This window comes from Mesoplodon densirostris, chromosome 2, assembly GCF_025265405.1.
Source record: "Mesoplodon densirostris isolate mMesDen1 chromosome 2, mMesDen1 primary haplotype, whole genome shotgun sequence".
Lineage (NCBI taxonomy): Eukaryota > Metazoa > Chordata > Mammalia > Artiodactyla > Ziphiidae > Mesoplodon > Mesoplodon densirostris.
This window is the reverse complement of record NC_082662.1, coordinates 21,959,772-21,979,013: the sequence shown is the minus strand read 5'-3', so window position 1 is coordinate 21,979,013 and position 19,242 is coordinate 21,959,772. Positions and strand designations below refer to the sequence as shown.

General features: G+C 47.4%; 1 protein-coding gene across 12 annotated transcripts; it reads right to left on the bottom strand.

The window, feature by feature from the left end:
- Positions 1-572: 572 nt before the first annotated feature.
- PIGV (phosphatidylinositol glycan anchor biosynthesis class V) lies at positions 573-14,374 on the bottom strand. 12 transcript variants are annotated; one of them, XM_060089221.1, is made up of 5 exons: positions 14,351-14,374; positions 12,578-12,662; positions 10,320-10,454; positions 6,002-7,141; positions 1,529-4,506 (listed from the first exon to the last, which is right to left on the bottom strand). In XM_060089221.1, exons 3-5 carry the CDS (start codon positions 10,395-10,397, stop codon positions 4,225-4,227), a joined length of 1,500 nt encoding a protein of 499 aa, XP_059945204.1. In that variant the 5' UTR covers positions 10,398-10,454; positions 12,578-12,662; positions 14,351-14,374; the 3' UTR covers positions 1,529-4,224. The 12 variants fall into 12 exon arrangements, with proteins under 12 accessions (XP_059945206.1, XP_059945204.1, XP_059945199.1 ...); XM_060089216.1 differs by lacking the exon at positions 14,351-14,374 and adding an exon at positions 13,672-13,736; XM_060089211.1 differs by lacking the exon at positions 14,351-14,374 and adding an exon at positions 13,672-13,723 and having other exon boundaries at positions 12,578-12,667.
- Between the last annotated feature and the right edge of the window lie 4,868 nt (positions 14,375-19,242).

Genomic DNA, 19,242 nt, shown 5'->3' with positions numbered 1-19,242 from the left:
GCTGAGCCTGCGCGTCCGGAGCCTGTGCTCCGCAACGGGGGAGGCCACAACAGTGAGAGGCCCGCATACCGAAAAAAAAAAAAAAAAAAAAAACCACAGTGAGATACAACTTCACACCCACTAGGATGGCTAGTATTTTAAAAAAAGAGAAGAAGGAAAAAAAAAGGAAAATAAGTGTTGGTGAGGATGTAGAGAAATTTGGATCCTTGTGCATTGCTACTGGGAATACAAAATGATGCAAATGCTGTGGAAAACAATATAGCAGTTCCTAAAAAACAACAACAACATAGAATTAACATATGATCCAACAATATACACTTCTGGGTATATACCCCAAAGAATTGAAAACAGGGACTTGAACAGGTATTTGTACACCAATATTCATAGCAGCATTATTCGCAATAGCCAAAAGGTGGAGCTATCCAAGTATATCCCTCAACAGATGAATGGATAAACAAAATGTGGTATATACATACAATGGAATATTATTCAGCCTTAGAAAGAAAGGCAATTAAACAAAAATTTTTTAATTGAAGTATAGTTGATTTACAATGTTGTGTACAGCAGATAATATTTGTTTCTGGTTTTTTAACGACAACGACGATAACAATGATGACGATGATGATGATAAAAAATAGCTACCATTCATTAAGTTCTTACTATGTGCTACGTGCTATGCTAGTGCTTTATCTCATTTAATCTTCATAACTACTCTGTGTGGTAAGTGATGTCACCCCCATTTTAGAGATGAGAAAACAGGTTTAGAGAAGTTGAGTCACTTGCCCAAGGTTTTACAGGCTCTCCTTCTCTCTCTACATTTTTTTCTTTTTGACAATCTCATCCAATATCATGGCTGCTATAATTATCATGTCTGTGTGGATGGCTCCCTGACCCCTCTCCTTGTCTCCTGGTCCACATTTCCTGGCATATGAATGTGCTGATGGCCTTGTAAACTCAACATGTCCAAAATGCAGCTATTCTTTTGTTAGTACTGTTCTAAACATTTTTCATTTAACTCACATAACTGAGATAGATAATATTATTATTCATATCTATAAGGTAGGTAGTATTATCCATGTTTTACAGATGAGTAAACAGAGGCCTAGAGATTCAGCGTCTGGCTCACCTTCACACAGCTAGTACACAGTGGAGCTGGGCTTGGGGCTGACTTCAATGCTTAGACCACAATAATGACAATACCTCAGTTCCACTCAAACTGAGCTCTCCCTGTCCTGTTCTGTTTCCTGCTTCCTATATTCATTCTCTGCCCTTAACTTCAAATCCTACTGTCCTTCAAAGTCCAACTCAAAGGCCATTCCCTACAAAGTCTTTTCAAGTATTCCAAGCTGGGAGGGATCTCCATCTTGTGTGAATTTACAGAGAACTTACTCTGTACCACACTTACCTTTTCCCAAGCATACAAGTAAAATTTTAACTCATCCTCACCATAAAAAGTTCAAGTAGAGAATATTGAGCAAGAAGTTTAAGTATCTCTTCATTCCCCAGAATTTATTAGGTTTTTCCTTGATTAATGTTCCTGTGTTTCTGCTAGAAACTCTATCAGGCAGCTATTTGAGGACAGGAGGCAGGGCGAGTCTTCTTTACTCCCCTAAAACAGGCAATAATAAACATTGCTGAAAGAATCAATCAGTTGCAAATCCCATGAGCCTGCACACAATACATTTTTTGGATGAGGGTGAGAGGGTCTGTTCAAGAAAAGTGATGTTTTTTTTCAGGGGGACTGGTAAAGCCATGTCAAACGCTCCCTCTCCTCCCACCTTCATTAAAGAACAAAAAAAAGCATCTACTTCTAGGTACATAAAGCGTCTGGTTTCTGTTTTAGCTGGGTCTCAGAAGGAAATGACTTTTCTCTGAAATTGTAGACGCCCAACCCAGCTGCAGCATTGTTAGACCTCAGGGTAAACAGGAAGCTTCCTGCCTTGGGCCCTTCATATCCCTCTCGCAGGCTATTAAAGACTGTTAATAGGATAGTAAAAGGACAGCTGCTGGCCATAAAATCAGCCCATTCCTTAGATCCTTAGAGAACTAGATCCCTCCAAGGTCAGAGAGAAAACTGTGTCCATCTCCAGGTCACACCAGGTACGTCCACCTAGCTGGGGTCCTCACTTAACTCCTCTATGATCGGCTGTAACCAGAATGGTCTTTGCAAAATACCAGAGTGATTTAGTTCCTTGGTATTAGTTGAGAAATGAGAGGTTCGCATTTATAGGGTTTCTGGTCCTTGAAATCACTTGTTTCTGGGGGTGACGAGGTCTAGTGTGAACGTTAAGCTGAGACTGCCAAAGCAGTGAAATCACCCCCTACCCTGCGGAGTTTGAGTCACCTCTTCCAGTAGGGAAACAATCATTTCTGATTATCCCCCCAAAAGAGGCAAAGAGGTCAATCCATGCAAGCAAACAATCTAGTACTCCTACCTCTGCAATAAAGAGCTGAATCAGGCCCTCAACTCTTCCTGCACACAGGGTGGAAGTCCCCAGATTTGCAGCTGTGGGTGAGGAGGGAGGGAACAGTTTCTGCCAGCTGGAGGGACACTAGGGCAGGGGTGATCATCTTTTGCCAAGAAGGGCACTCGGGTGTCTTGGCAGAAGGCAGAGGGCTGTCCCGATCTGTGTGTACATTTTCAGAAGCATTTGACTCTGGACCAAATTCTCTCAGCTGTGCTAAAGCGGGGGCGATGGATGGGAAATGCTTAATTGGCCAGGCTGACTAGGAGCTCCAACAGAGGGTGCTGGGGCTCAGCCAGGAGCTTCCCTTCAGCTGGCAAGTTTAGCTTTCAGTCATGGTCAGAGGGAGCGTGTCAATCCATCTATTTCGAAGTTGCTGCTTGTTGGAATTTTTGGCTCAAACAGGGAAAGAGTGGTGATGATGCAGAGCCTCTGCAGGGGTCAAGATTTTACTACAATTATAGAATCAAGCCCATTACCAAATGGGGGCCAGGAAGATACCATTTCATTCAACCCTGGACTTAACTACAATTTATCAATTCCTGCTGCTGTGTTGGCTCATCTGACCCTTACCTACCAGTCAGGAAAGCACAGGCACTCGGGCAGGGCAGGAAAACCAGTCGCTGCTCACACATTGAACATTTAGTTGCCCCTGGGCAGGCTTACTTACACAGGACAGGGAGCCTTATTTGCCAAGTGTCACTGCTCTCCCTCCTTCAAAGGAAACATCACTGAAATTACTCCTCAGAGTGCTGAAAAGAGGAGAACTGGATATTTTTTCCAGTAGGATAATGTAATTTTCCCCTAGTTTCAGAAGAGGTAACTAAGGCTCTGAAAACTCTCCCAAAGTCACACAGTTGGTAAGTGGGGCTTTACTGAGAGGACCAGAATCCAGGGCTCCTGCCTCCTCATGCAATGTTCTTCTTACCATGACTTTTTTCCCCCAAGTAACTTGTATTAATTTTTTTTGCATCAACTGACCTTTAATATCCAAATGAAGTGTGGATGCAGAGTATGTGGCAGGGTCTCAGCCCTTAATTTGTATTATTTTTTTAAAAAGGTAATTTATGGGAATTCACTGGTGGTCCAGCTCGGTGCTTTCACTGCTGTGGACTGGGTTTAATCCCTGGTCAGGGAACTAAGCTCCCGCAAGCCGTGCAGCCAATAAAATAAAATAAAATAATTAAAAAAATAAAAAGGTAATTAATTGCAGATATAATCAAAAGTTGTTTAATTTGCGTATCTTTGTATGGTTTTTCATATAAATAAGTGAACAAATCATGAAAAAAATCATCAGAAACAATGTCCCATTTAGAAAAGATGGTCCCATTTTACTTAGGCTACACTGTCCAGGCCTCCACCATTACTGTGTGGACTATGACCAGCTTATCAGCTACAGCCTTTGATGAAATTCACATCTAAATAATTTACATTTAAATTTACGTGTGGGTAGGTGGTAAGTTTAAGACTATCTCTGCTATGGTTGATTGACAAGACAGATCCAGGTATGCTTCAGACCTGGAATAAGATTTCTTCATTTACAGAGAAAATAGTTACCACCCTAAAATCTGCCACAGCCAGGACCAGAGGTGCTCTCTAGAGGCTCACACTTCTCCCATTCCTAACCAACCTTCAAGGAGAGAGAGGTTCTAACGGGGAGAGTAAGGGTTCCAGGGCAGCACAGGCAGCCCCAGCATGTATTTGTACTTTCAGACCCTGGTTAAGTCTGCTTCAAGCCTGTCCCCTAAAAGTCTCCAGGTCATGTCCAAGGTAGAAAGTTGCAATGCAGGAGTAGTCCCAGGAGCCAGTAAGTCAGGAAGTAGCCTAGAATGCATCGTGTGACCAGAGAACAAGTTTTCCAGTTGTACAAGAGTCCCATGATAGAGTTTCTGGGGACCTTTTGTCCTGGTGGGGAGTCCCCTGAAAGAGGCTTCCAAGGCACAGTCTCTAGGGACCTCAGCAGCGGTTCTTGGTCCTGAAGCAAGTGAGCTGAGAACCAGTACACAATAGGAGTGGAGGAGCATAACAGCCTGGTGAGAACCTGGAAATCATAAGGGGGGGGGAAACCCACACATTTACCGGAGTACCACTGCCTCCAACTGGATGAGCCTGGGACCTCCCTGCTGCTGGGTGAGCTATAGCTCTGAGACTAGAAATGTATTACACTGGAAAAGGTATTCATTCAGCAGAGCTTAGGATCTGCCTTATAAAGCTGTGCGTGACACCAGCCAGGTGACTGCAATGTCACAAATAAACATGGCTACACACTAATTACCACAATAATGGGCCAACTGATACTAAAAATTCTATGGGGGGGTTGGTCAGGGGACTTCCCTGGCAGTCCAGTGGTTAAGATTCCTCGCTTCCAACGCAGGGGGCGTGGATTCGATCCCTGGTTGGGGAACTAAGATCCCACGTGCCACGTGGCATGGCCAAAAAAAAAAAAAAAAAAGTCTGTGGGGTCCACTTTTAGCCCAGGGCCAGGACTCTGATCCCCTGCCCCCTAAAACGGTTCCCTCATCCCACGGGGATGGCAAAGCAGAGAGAAAGGGGGCAGGGGATCCTGTGGTTCAACACTGTCCCTCTAGGGAAGTTCAGAGCCAGGTCTCCAAATGGCCTCCCTCATCTATCCTTGAAACTCTAAGCTTCGCTGGCATTCACTCTAGTAGCTCATCCAGCTACAAACACAGAGTGCTCCTTTCTATTTCCCCTGTGCCTCTTAGTCTCATAGCTCAGAGAACTTTACAAACAGCCAATGTGCGCCTCCAAGAGGCAGAAACTGCTGAGGAGTGGCCAGCATGGAGACAAAAAGACATCCTCAGGGTTTATGGTGGACCTGGAGCCACAACCAGGAACCAAAAAAAATCGAATGTATGATCAAACCCTTCCCATCCCTCTCTATCCTCCCCACCAACCGAACAGTGCACAAGATAGCTTCTCTGAAAACAGAGCGCCTGCCAGAGCTCAGAGTACCTCAGGAAGTTGACATTCAAGCAGATATTCTGGGTACAGTTGTATGTTAGGGGAAGGTCCCAGAGATACCCTCTGTGCTATTCCTATAACTTAGTCAGATCAGGTCCTTTCACAACTCTCGTTGTCTTCGCACATGCCCTTCCATTTGTCCAAAATGTTCTTCCTCTGCTTCTTAAACGGAATTTCTTCTTACTCTTCAGGACCCAGCCTAAATATGATGCCCTCCTCACCTCCTTCAGCCAGTTAGCTACTTTTTCCTCTGTGCTTCCACAATACTCTACCTCAAAAATATCTCCAATTCCATCCCACTATACTATAAGTGGTTAAATGTCTGTCTCTCCATTTTGACCACAAGACCCACTAGGGCAGCAATCTTAACTTATTTATGTTCTAACCTCAGTGATATGACCCAGGGACTCACACTAAAAACACCCCCAAATAGTTGTTGAATGAATAAATTAGGTACAGGTCACTCAAATGGGAGAAGTTAAATGTCCTCCCTGTCCCTGACTAAGGGGTTTGGCCTGTGTTCCCACCTTTTCCCAGCCAGGAGTCCACCTCACCTGAACATGCATGCACAGACTGCCAAACAGCAGCAGCACTGCAGCATGGACGAGGTACACAAACACCCGAGGACTGAGGAATCCAGGATCAGGCTTCTCTGGGGTCTCTTTGTTCTTGCTCCTTTGCATTCCAAGTGTAAGGCAGAGCCAAGGATGGGTGGTCACATATGTCCAAGTTGCCCAGGCAACCAGTATAGTCACTGGTGCAGCCAGTAGAAAATTGGGCACCTGCTTGAGTTCATAGTATCTCAAAAAGCCAACATTCCAATAGATATCCTGGATGTAGCTGTATATTAGGGGAAGTTCCCAGGAGCACCAAGGTGGCTCATTTCCCTCTACGATTCGGTAGCCCTTGTCCACAGCTAACTGCAGCAAGGGCTTAGGAATGGGGTAGGCTGAGCCTGGCAGACAGAACTGGGTATAGGCGTAATATTGAAAGAGGGCAAAGGGAAGGCTAAGTGTGAGCACTGACAGGAACACAGAGCCCATCAGCTTCAAAAGCTGTCTCAGAGGATTTCGCACCATGAGAGAAGAGAAAAAGCCTCGGCACTGAGAATGCACGAGAAAGCCAACGTTGACCAGCCCGTTGGAGCGCACACCAGTGGCAAGGGCAAAGAGGAGTCCACTAGTCCAGCTTCGGCCCCTTTCCAGCTGCCCCAGGGCGCTGAATGTCAGGAGGGCAAACAAAGCTTCTGAGTAGCCAGCCGCCAGGAAGACATTGGCGGGGCTGAGGCAGAAGAGCAGCGCTCCATAAAAAGCCTGGCGGGGACAGCGCAAAACCAGACAGCCCAGGTCATGAAGCGCAAGTGCGGCCAGCACGGAGAACAAGGAATTGAGCAATGCCACTGAGATTAGCAGGCAACTCCGTAGGCTCAGTAACCCCCACAGGGGTCTCAGCAATTCAGTCCCCACCAACAGGACCAGGGGGAAACCAGGGAAGAAGGCGAAGTTGTGCTCATACAGGTAGCCATGCTCAGCAATGAACAGGAAGTGTTCAGCATCCCAGTGAGATAGGCCGCCCAGGAGACTTTCCACAAGTCGGTCCACAGAGCCGGAGGGGGCGAGGCGAGGAGGAGAGAAGGCTTCTGCGTGATGGTCTGGGATGATGGCATTGAAGAGAGCCTGTGGGATGAAGGAGAACTAGGATTTTGGTTGAGCCAGTGGAAGAATTACCATTTAATAAAATGAGGAGGAACAGACATGTTGGGGAAGAATCACAAGTTAAGTGTGCGATGGACATTCCAGTGCAGAGGTCAACGAGACAGTGAGATATATGAGTCTGAGGGTCAGGAGAGCAATCAGGGCTAGAGATATAAATTTGGGAGTCATAAGTGTATGGATGATATTAAAAGGTGTGAGACTGAATGAGATCACCCAGGGAAGAAGTGCAGATAGAGAAAAGAAGAGATCTGAGGACTGGGCCTCAGACATGTCAACATTTAGAGGCTCGAAAGAGAGTGAGGATCTAGCAATAAAGGTAAAGAAGGAAGGTCAGTGAGGTAGGGAGGAAACCAGGAGAGCATGGTGTCACAGAACCAAGTAAAGCAAAGGAGTGATCGGCTCTTAAATGCTGCTGATAGGTCAAGTAAGATGGGGACTGAAAACTGACCACTGGCTTTAGCAATGGGAATGTCACTGGTGACTTTGACAAGAGCTACTTCAGTGGAGTGGAGGAGAGAGAAGACTGCTTGGACTGGGTTCAGCAGATAAAGGGGAGAAGTCAGATAGCAGATACAGACAACTGTTTGGAGGAGTTTTCCTGTAAAGGGAAGCAGAGAAATGGGGTAGTAGGTGAATGACATTGTAGGGTCAAGAGAAATCTTGTTGTTTTTTTTCCAAACGTGGGAGGTAAGTATTTGTTTGCCAATGGGAATATCCAGTGGAAAGGAAACCACTGAGTATGCAGGCGAGAAAGGGAAGAATTGCTGGAGCAGGCAAAAGGGGATGGAATCTGCTATGGAGGTGGAACTGGCCTTAGAGAGGAGACAGACAGTTCATCCACCCTTCAGTAGTGAAGGCACAGAGGTGCAGATGTAGGTATGCTGATGGCTGTGGTGGAAGTATTCAGAAGGTTACTTCTTATTGCTTCTACTTTTCTGAATTTTCACTCAGGAAAACAAGCTGGGGAAAAGGTGCTAGAGACTTGAGAAGAGAGGAAAATGTGTAAAATAAGTCACCTATGACCCTAGTTCTCAAAATAGGCTGTGCACTGCAATCGCCCAAGGAGTTTCAAAAATACTGATGCCTGGGTTTCCCTCCTGCCACTACATTGATGACTTAACCAATATGGGGTACAGCCTGGGTGTTTAGATTGTTTTTAGCTCTCCCAGCTGATTCTGATGTGCAGAAAAATTTGAGAGAATGGGTGAGCGACTGGACCAGGGAAATACACTAAGATTGCCAGGTAGCACTAAGGACTCACTTGGGTTAATGATATTGCATACAAAGAGACTAGTTAACACAGTTGTATGCTTTTCTCTGGGCAGATGCATGCGTGGAGTAGGCACAGAATTGAATTTTACCAAGGCTGGGCTTTTGTCTTGTGATTAAGACATAGGGAGAAGGGAGCGAGTGAGTTGTACGTGTATGCATGGTGGACCATGGAATCTAAGCTGGGTAAGAAGTGGAGCTGAAGCCATGAGGTAGATGAGGGACAGTGAAACCGTGGTAGAATCAATGGATAAGTCCTGAGGGAGTGGAAGAATCGTTAGAACTGGGGTAGTGGAGGGAGTGAACTGGAAAGATAGGAGATAGTGGTTAGATGTATCAGCTTTATTAATATTGAAATCACCAAGAAATATACAGTAGTGCTGGAAAGAGCAACAGTGAATCAGGAGCTAAAACCTTCAAGGAATGAGGAGGAATGAGTTGTCGCTAACAGAGATGACAGCAACAACAAAGGGTAACTGGGGTATAACCTGATGGCGTGAGCTTTAAAGCTGGAAGGGGCGGAGGGGAGGATAATGAAATAGCATTATTATTAAATGTCTTTTTGCCCCGTTAGATTTGGTCAGCTACTTAAGGGAAAAGAGATCGTGACTTTTTATACTCCCACCTAGCATAGTTCTTTGACCAGGGCAGGAACTTAATAAAATTTGGTGGTTGAGCGAACAGTATAGAGGAAACATACTTGTTTCCAAATCACCATCTGAATTAGAAGCCAGCTGTCCTGGTACCCTATCCCAGATGCCGAGTCGCAGTATTGCTCCCTTAGTTCTGTCAATCATTCAGGTGATGCTGGTTCAAAGCCATCATCAAGTCAGTTTTCCAGCCTAGCAACAGGAGTATAACCTCATTTTTAAGGCTCTTTCCTTTTTCGGTCAGTTTCTTTATCAGGCCACTTCAAACAGTGAAAACAAGTGGGACAGGAGTGACAGTCACAGGTAACAGCCCTAGTCTCCAAGTTGAAGACACGTCTAACTAAACCTGGGACCCAGCAGAGGCTGTTATGCCTCATATAGTGGGGGAGGAGAGAAAAAAGGAGTTTTCCACAAAGGAACCACCGATGAGCCTCAGAGAGAATGGGCTTGTGATGAAAGGCACATATAATATGCTAATAGAACATCCCTAGGGTGTTGACATACATTCAACAATAACAGATACTGAAGACCTACTAAGCACTGGGCACTGTGCTAGGCACCATACATAGTTCATATATACCTGAAATTTGATTAAAATATGTATCAAGAGCAGCCTTGGAGGGGAAAGGGAATTGCAAAATGCATTCTGGGGGTTGTGTGTGGGTGAGACAGCAAGGGGACACAGCTGGGGGAAGAGTAGGAGACACTGCTGACTAAACAAATATACACAGGGGGTCTCAGGACAGCGCCACCTCTCTCCCGCTCAACTGACTGATGCAACGCTCAGTCTCCTGGTCAGGGGACCCAGGGCAACGCTTTGAGCTGTCACACCCTAAACCAGAACACACCTGCTCTGGTTACAGAACATCATGGTCTGCTGGAAAGACCACTAGCCCAAGAGTAAGGAAACCTGGGGTCTGATTCTGGTCCTTCTCTAACTTGCCTTGTGACTTTAAGGAAGCCATTTATCCTTTCTGGGCCTCAGCTACTTCATGTGTAAAATAAGAAATTAATAGATCAAAATAAATAAATAAATAAATAAATAAATATAAAATAAGAGATTAATAGGTCATATCTAAGAGTCCTGCCCACTTTTCAGCTATGTGGTCTAGGTCTCTACAGTTCTAACCACATGGTCGGGGGGGCGCATCTGGGAAAGGGAAAGATGAGGCCTATTCTTAACATCTAGCCCAGTCATGTGGCAATGGCATGTTCAGGACAAAAGATCAGAGACTGACCTGCAGCACCAGAGTCAGGACACGGCAGCTGACTGCAAACCCCAGGACCTCTTTCCGGGATGTGTCCAGGGGCCACATCCTCTCACCACCAGGAATTCAGGGGGGCTGCTGCCAGGGCTGAACTCCCTCAGGCTTCTAAACTCCAAAACGCAAGGAGGAAATGTCACACATGGGCAGAAAGTAAATTCTTGAAAGCATTCTTCATGAAAACATCACCCCTGCTTCAGGACTACTATGGCAAACTTAACCACCTTACTTTCCAGATGAGGGAAAAGCATCTTAAAGGCAGATGGAACCTCTTGGTGTACTCTGAAGCACTGTATTCTTGTAGGGGAAGTTCCACACCGGTAGGCATGAAGCTGGAAAGCTAAGCTCACAGAAAACCTTTAAAAGCCTGTTGAGTGCCCCCTATCCAGGAACTAAAGACCTGGGTTCAAGTCCTGACTTTGTCATTCATAAGTTCTCATTTTGTTCTTCTAAGCCTCAGTTCTCTGTGTATAAAATGAGATCGGGGGACTTTCCTGGTGCCACAGTGGTTAAGAATCCGCCTGCCAGGACACGGGTTCGAGCCCTGGTCCAGGAAGATCCCACATGCCGCAGAGCAACTAAGCCCACGCGCCCTAACTACTGAGCCTGCGCTCTAGAGCCCGTGAGCCACAGCTACTGAGCCCACGTGCCACAACTACTGAAGCCTGCGTGCCACAACTACTGAAGCCCATGAGCCTAGAGCCCATGCTCTGCAACATGAGAAGCCACCGCAATGAGAAGCCAGCGCACCGCAAAGAAGAGTAGCCCCTGCTCACAGCAACTAAAGCCCGCGCACAGCAACTAAAGCCCGCGCGCAGCAACAAAGACCAGTGCAGCCAAAGATAAAGAAATTTATAATAAATAAATAAATAAATTGTAAAAAATGAGATCGGACTATTTTGCCTGTCTCATGAAATTGTCACGATGGTGAAATGGACTGAAGTGTGAAGAAGCAGTACCAAATCTATACTGTGGTCGCTGTTATTTAGTGTGTGACCTTTCTCTGTTGCCCAGAATAATAAACTAGGTCCCAAACCAGAGTCCCAAAAGTGGGGCATAGAACTGAACTGGAAGACCATAATGACTACACACTCTAGTTAAGCTCTCTGATGTGTGTTCAGCTGGTCTGTTAAATTAAGTGGAGAAGGAAAAGAAAACCACCACTCAGCAGGACTTCAGCCAGCCTACATTGCTAAAACAAACTTAGGGGGACGACAGAGTCGACTACTAGGGATGGGGAAAACTGTTATTTCCCATCTCTTTGTTGGAATGGCAGCAATGTATAAACAACTGCAAAGCCATTCTGAGGGAAGGAATGCACTTTAAGGCTTTTTAAAAAAAAAATTTTTTTTTAACAATTCCTTGTGCTAAAAGAAGTAGCAATGGCTCCTACGGAACCAGTCGGAAATCAGAAGGAAGGGCAAGAGCATCAGCGGCAGCTCATCAACTTGGGGTGAAGAACTAACCCTAAAGGAAAAAATACTAGAACTGAGAAATTAACAGGGAGGCCTGGAAGACTTTTCTTTCTTCTCCAATCTGGCTAACACCTATCAAACCTTTAGGTTATCACTTGTTTCTGGAATTCTCTGACTCTCACTAGACTATGTGATATGCTCTCATTACACTCTGCCTTGTCGTCTTTATTGCTATTGCTTATTTAGGTTGTTTATGAGGGCAGGGGCTTTGTCTATCTTGCTCCCAACTATATCCCCAGGGCCTAGCACTACAAACAGGCATTTTAAGCCTGTGTTCTAATTGAGTGTAAGTAGTAAGCACCGGATATGGCTTCACCAGTTCATTGGCTCTGGATATAAAATCCCTGCTCCAAGTACTCCTCCCACCATATCTCACGTTGAGAGCAAAACGACCAAGTCACAGAAGCCACAGGAAAATACAATTTCTCCAGAAAACTGGCCATAAGCAACAGTTCTCTTTCCTCTCAGCACAAGGGGGCGCCTGTTGCTTACTCCATCACCAGGAGGCCTGGAGGAAGGGAGGGGCCACAAACGCCACACCGGTTTGCTCATCAAAATTCAGTTCAAAGGCAAGCTTTTGAAATCCCCCCAACACTGCCAACATCTGACTCGCCGAGTCGAGTGGAATCGTAGAAACAAGCACAGCCAACCTTACACGGCCGCTGGTTCTCCATCCTAGGGTGAATTCACTTTTTCCCTTCCTTCATTTCCCACCCACATGCAGAAGAGTTGGGAAAAGAAAAGCACGGAACCCACCTCTGCCTCTTCACCAGGCTTCCATTCTTCCTTTCCTTTCTCCAGAGTCAAGCTCTAGACCCAGCGATCACAGATGACTTGTAGCCTACACTTAGTTCACAGGTAAACCATGTGAAAACAAAAATAAAGCCAGTGAGCTCTCCCTCTCAGCTAATTGCGGGCTTCACTTCCCAACAACCCGTTTACGAAATCACAGACCCTCTGAACTGGCAGGACACTTACAGAGCAACTAGTTTTACTCTATTTTCCCGTGAGATGAATATGCCCCAGAGAGGTGAGTACTAAAACTCTCCAGAGTTTTTACATCAGAGATCTCATTAGACCCTGTGTAATTACCATCGCCATTTTATGGATGTGGAAACTGAGGCTCACTGGGGTCAAGTGGCACTCCCAAGGCTATATTTAAGGAGAATGTCGGGGTTTTTTTTTGTCTGAAACATCAACCTTTCCACCAGCCGTCACTCCTGCCAAAGGGGATGCGCTCTTTCAGAGCCAGAATTACAACCAGGGTCTCCCAACTCCCAGCCCAGGACTTGTCCAGTAACAGCGCATGCTCTTGCTGGCTATGCTTAGGGCAGGGAGGGCCCTATCTGAGCAGATAGGAAAACCTGTTGAATCGGAGCCCAGGACTCATATCCTGGGCTGTAAGACTAACATCCTCGGGGGCGGCGGGGGATGGGTGGTGGTGTTCGGACCCAGGGTCCTCAGGACCAGAGGCCTTGCTGGCCGCCGCGAGGCAGGGGCCGCCTTCTGCCAGCCTAGCCGGGTCCGAAGCCCGTTCTAGCCCTTTCCTTTCGGACACAGTCCCAAGCGGGGATTGGGCATCTCCTCTCCCCAAAGGGGCCACGGCTCAGAGGTTACTCCCGAGGGGGCCGGCGAGGCCCGGCCCGGCCTGGGGCCGGAAGGCAGGGGAGGGCGGGAGGCTGTAACGGAAGAGGCGGCCCTGGGAGGCCGCTATGGCGGAGGGGCGGGGCTCCTCGCTTCTCGGCGGCCTCCGCCTCATTTCCCTCGGCCTCCGTTTGACAACTTCCCTCCCCCCAGAACTCCTAGGCTCCCAAGCTGGCGCCGCATCCCCAGCGCCCGCCGGTCTCTACCTCCCAGGCGGGGCCCGAACCATAGCTCCTCCATCCGGGGCCCCCAGCGGCCGCGCCTGCGTACTGGCTCCGCTGATGGCGGCCCCGCCCCGCTCCTGCTGGGACTCGGAGCTGCCCCGCCCCCGGCCGCGGCGGCCATGTTGAGTCCGGGCGAGCCGGGTATGGATGGCGTAAACCGGAGCCTCCGCGCCCCTCCGCCTTGGCACTTTCCCGCTTTGGTGACACCAGGGGTTCCTCAGCCCCTTCCCCCCGCCTTCATTTAGTCCGCCGTGGCTGCTGTCTCCGAGTCGGTGCTCTTGCCCCAGTTACACCCCACAAACATCCACTGAATTCCCGTGTGGGCCAAGGCCCTCGGAGTTGGGGGCTGCCCCGCGGCCTCTAAACGGAAGGCAGAGCCGCACTTTCCCTGCTGTCAGGCAACAACGGCTCAATACAGGGCCTGGAACACAATAGCTGTTCTCTGAAGGGAAAGAAAAGCCTGCTTGGGGTTTCTGTGGCCAGGAGCGGACCCCTGCGTCCTGGGCGTGAAGAAAGTGGGGGTTCCCCCCGACTTTCCCCTCCTCCGGCTGCTCGGGACCTTCGCTCCCGTTGCACCCCGCAGCCCCACCTCCCGTGACTGACGAGGGCGGTGAAGGAAACTTCAGAGAACGCCCCCCAGGACTCCTTTCTCCTTCCTTACTCAAGCAGTTTCTCTCGTAGAAAGTGGGCCCAAAAAAGCAGAAGAAAGAAAGAAGCTAACTCAACAGAACTGTCTGTTCGGGAGGAGCGGCCGGTTGGGAACCCTGTAACGGAAACTGTTAGAACAACTTTGCACCCTCCTTAAAGGAAATAGATAATAAATCCTTCTCCGTTGGTGGATTTCTCGTTTCTCAGGATTCCAAAGCCGCCTGTGGTTTCAGTTATCTGCCCTCCAAACGAAGCTAGGGTCTGGGTTAGCCTCTGGCCACAGCCCTGGCGGAGGGAGGGCTTTATCTTCCGCAACAGCTACTACTGTGGGTGGGAACAAAAGAGGTGGTTGCTCTCGCTCCAGGCGAAGACAGCGAGCCCCCAGCCAGGGTGTGTGCCTTTTGATTCTTTATAGCTCCTTTCAGGCCCTGGGACCTGAACTGCCCTCAGGTATTTGTTGTGTGTAAGGTGGATAAATCACGTTTTAGTTGTGGTGTGTTGAAGGAGAAGGGGAAAAATGGAGTTTAGAACCCCAGGGTTTTCGGTGACACACCCTTGTTCTCAGCTCCGGAGGGATGTGAGTGAATCGGCAGAGCCGTGGGGCACACTCGTGCCTGGGGCCTAAGGTTGTGGCTTGAATCTCTAGAAGTCTGTGAGGCTCCAAGCAGTACTGTGTTTGCAGAGACAAAACTGAGAAATGAACTATCCTTCCTTTGTGCATTCACAAGGGAAAAAGACATGCATTCTTTAGGTTCCCTCTGTTCACACCAAATTCCCTCAAAAATCTGTTCGTGAAAACGACAGGGGTCTCTTTTGACACATCAGAATGTTTTTTAAAAGCTCGACTGTCACCCTTTAGAGGTAGAACTTTGTCCATCTCTTCAGCTCTACTTTCTTGCAACCTCTCCTTCCTTTCCTTCTCTACTACCCACCCCCCTTCTCTTCCGCTCTGTTTCCTGTTTCATTTTCTGGCTGCTGCTCCAACTGGAAAACAAGGAAGCTGAATCTTGTGCTCTCAAAGCTCTGGCTTGTCAGAATGGAAGAGGACTAGGTGGGGTGGGAGGGGTTCTGGGCCTTCAAGGCTGTGAGTAAGTAGTGGAGGAGGCAGCTCTCTCCACTCTGCTTTTAGAGTCTGCAGCTAAAATGGAGCCTGCATCTACACAGGGAGCCAGCCGAGCGGCCAGCACTGTGGGAGAGCTGGAGAGACAGGGACGTATCCCAGGGCTCCCAAAAGATTCTACACCGCCCAGCCACTTCCATAAAGAAGCAAATATGCCACACCACCAAGAAACGGTTTCATAATACAAATCCCGGACTAAATTAAACAATGTAAGCAGTGCATCGCTGTTTCTAGACTCCTAGAATGTAAGAGACAGCATTTCTGTTTCTGAGCTTGCCTGGCTCTGCTCTTGCTGTTTCCCCTGTTTGAAATGCTTCACTGCCGACGACTCTTTGGCCAACGCACTATACTCAGGTCTCAGCTGAAATGTCACTTCCTTGGAGACGCTTTCTCTGTCTACCCAGCCACAACTGCCACTCTGTACTATCCCACCACCCTGTTCTGCTTTCATCATAGCACTTATTATCACCTGGTTGTCCTGTCCATGAATTTTACTCATTTCATTGTCTGTTTTCCTCTTAGGGAATGTAAGCTCTATGAGAGCAGGGGCCTTGTTCACCAAAGTGTTACCAGCACTTAGAACAATGCTTTGCACATTGTGTGTACGCAGTAAGGAACTAGTGAATAAATCCGTTTGTTTAACCTGATACCTGCATTTTATGGATGAGGGAACTAAGGCTCGGAAAGAAGTGACTGGCCTGAAGTTACACAGCTAGGGGCAGAGGTGGGATTTGAATTCAGGTCTTCAGCCTCCCTGGCTGTTTTGTTGTGTTTTGTTTTTTACCACCCCACAGTATTTGAATCTTTCTCAGGTTTACCTCTTTCCCTCTCTTCCTTTTTTTTCCACACAACTAAGAGTCTTTACGGGCTATGCCGAGAAAAGTCTTAACAGCTCCTACCTACTCTTTCCTTCATTAAATTACAGTTTTATCTTTTTGATTTCTTCAATGAAATAGGAGTGCCTACTATGTGACGGGGATGAGGCTGTAACACTAAGCAAGACAGACACAGTCCTTGTCCTCATGGAGATGATAATATCATCTACCTTATGGATTTTATAGTGCTTGGCACAAAGCTTGATAAACATGAGCTGTTAGGGACTTCCCTGGTGGTCCAGTGGTTAAGAATCCGCCTTCCAATGCAGGGGACACGGGTTGAATCCATGATTGGGGAACTAAGATCCCACATGCCGTGGGGTAACTAAGCCCGCGCACCGCAACTAGAGAGCCTGAGTGCCGCAACTACAGAGCCCACATGCTCTGGAGCACGCACGCCACAACTAGAGAGAAGCCCGTGCGCCGCAATGAAACATCCGGCGTGCCACAACTAAGACCTGATGCAGCCATAAATAAATAAATAAATATTTTATTTTTAAAAAAGATGGGCTGTTCCAACTCCCTGAACAAAAAGGGGAGCAAGTGATTTTCCCACTGAAGATGTGAAGGAAGTTTGGGAGTTCTCATGGAGCACTCACTTCCCTGGAGCAACCTGACGACTCATTTTTCTCTGTAGCTGCCTTGCTCTGCTGCCACATCTGGAGATGGCCTTGGCTATCTCTCAGTAACTCAGTTTCCAGACACCAAACTTTCCGTGGTCCTAATCTTAGGGGAATGACAGAGTAGCTGATCCTGATCTTGGCTTTGAGGCCAGGCCATTATGGGACAAAAGTGAGCACACTGGCCTCTGATTGATTCTGTCACTGCCAGCTGTTAGCAGGCAGGGCTAATGCCTGTGATGACAGGCAGCTGTACCTTACCCAAACTTTATGCTACTTCTTTTCGTGCGGATTCTTCTCGTGGGCATTCGTTAGGCAGTTTCCAAGGATGCTGGATGACACTTAAATCCATGCTGAAACTAGGGGTGGCACCAATCAGGTCTTGGACATTTACCAGAAGCATCCTTTTTGGCTCTGGCCATGCATATCACTTGAGGATGCCCACCCACCCTGGGACAAGGACCCCACCCTTCCTCCCAATTTCAGGAGCCAAATGCTGATCATTTAAAGGCCACGGATACTAGGTGTTTTTCACCCTTTCTTCGGTGTTTGCCTTTCAGTAGTTAGAAAACCTTGACCCCACCGAGAGGCCCAGTGGGAAGGGCCTTAGCCACTTGGGGGTGGTAGTGGCCGCAAGGCAAAAGAGCCAATGAGGTTGAGAGTATTGTTTAGGCTGGACTTGGCTGCTCTCCAGCCTTGAAAGAAGGTTACGGTCACTTGCGGGGCTGGGGAGGGAGGAGCCTGGGAAAAGAACTACTTACTGGCCACACCCCTGGGTTCTCTACTGGCGAGGTTCTATTTACTTCTCAAAAGCAAATTACTCACAGCTCAGTGGCTAGCAGCTCTTTCGGCCTGCGGTAACTCCAGTCAGAAACTGGACACCAGGCTAGGCTCCTCCTGCATTGCAGGAGAGCAGATGAAAAGAACCCAGGAAACCAAACTCCTAGGCAATGCTCCACACACAGCCCAGAAATGCAGTTTCTTGACTAGAAATTGGAGTTTCAGAAGCCCAGAGCAAAAATAGCCAATAGCAGTATTACTCACCAAAATATAGATATGAAAAGCTTGCCATTTAGTTTTTTCCAGAAGGGTCCTAGGAAAGCATCTTAGTTGACAAAGGTTAGCCAATTGTCTCTATTTCCCCCTCTCTCAATGGAGAAGTATGAATTATTCATTCCTGTCCCTGACCCAAATATTAACAACCACACTTAGTGTGATGAACACTTGACTGAAATTCCTGGGACAATTTTACCTCATGCTAAACACAACAAAAAACGCATCTTGCCTGCTGTGCTCCACAGCTGGGTCCAGTTACTCCTGGTTGTCCTCCAACCCAGGAAGGAGGTGGAGTGTGGTGTATTAGGAAGAACACGGGCCTTGGAGTCAGGGGGACCTTTGTGTGAGAGCTCAAACAAGCTGCTTTCCTCAGCTGTAAAATGGGAGCCAGAATACTGACCTCACAGGCATGGGACTGTTGTGGAATTATTTGATGTACTATGTCTGGTACACAAGTAGGTACTCAATAGAAACCTTTTGTTTTGTTTTGCTTCTAAGTGTCCACAATAATAGCATTTTCTCTTGTTACTGCTTCTGGTTTCTCCATTGTCTCCCTAAGGAAGGAGATGAATAGAGAAGCTACATATTGCAACATTAGCCTTATAAATGTAACTGCATCTGGCCAACATCTACCATTTCATTCAGCAGCTACTTAGTAAGTGGCTACTATGTGCCAGGCTGTTCTGTAGGACAGGGATATAGCAATGAACCAAATAAACCCCCTGCCCTCAGAGAACTTACATTAATTACAGTGGAAGACAGTAGGTAAGTACAATATACAGTAAGCCAGATGGTAAAAAGTGCTATAAAGAAAAATCAAGCAGAGAAGGGAAATGAGGCAGGGGAACAGACTGCTATTTTATTTTATTTTTTTGGCTGCACCACGCGGCATGCAGAGCTTCCCCAACCAGGGATCGGACCTGTGCCCCCTGCAGTGGAAGCACAGAGTCTCAACCACTGGACCACCAGGGAAGTCCCAGATTGCTATTTTAAATAAGGTGGCCAGGGAAAGATTCACTGAGCTGATATTTGAGCAAAGACCTGAAGGAGATGAGGACTTGAGCCATGCCGTTGTCTGGTGAAAGAGTATTCTGGACAGAGGGAACGATAAGTGCAAAGGTCTCAAGGTGGAAACAGCTCTGTATGGTGGAACAAGCAATGGGGAAGAGAGAAGACCAAAGAGGTAACAGTAAGATAGATAACTGAGGGACATGTAGGTCATTACAAAGATCTG

What these genes read in the sequence shown, in the direction of transcription:
- PIGV (XM_060089221.1), bottom strand. Translation starts at nt 10,397, where the DNA reads ATGTGGCCCCTGGACACATCCCGGAAAGAGGTCCTGGGGTTTGCAGTC. An exon ending in TCCTGACTCTGGTGCTGCAG is followed by an intron (nt 7,142 to 10,319) that starts GTCAGTCTCTGA and finishes CCAAAATCCTAG; the next exon opens with TTCTCCTTCATCCCACAGGC. An exon ending in GTCTGTGCATGCATGTTCAG is followed by an intron (nt 4,507 to 6,001) that starts GTGAGGTGGACT and finishes TATGATTTCCAG; the next exon opens with GTTCTCACCAGGCTGTTATG.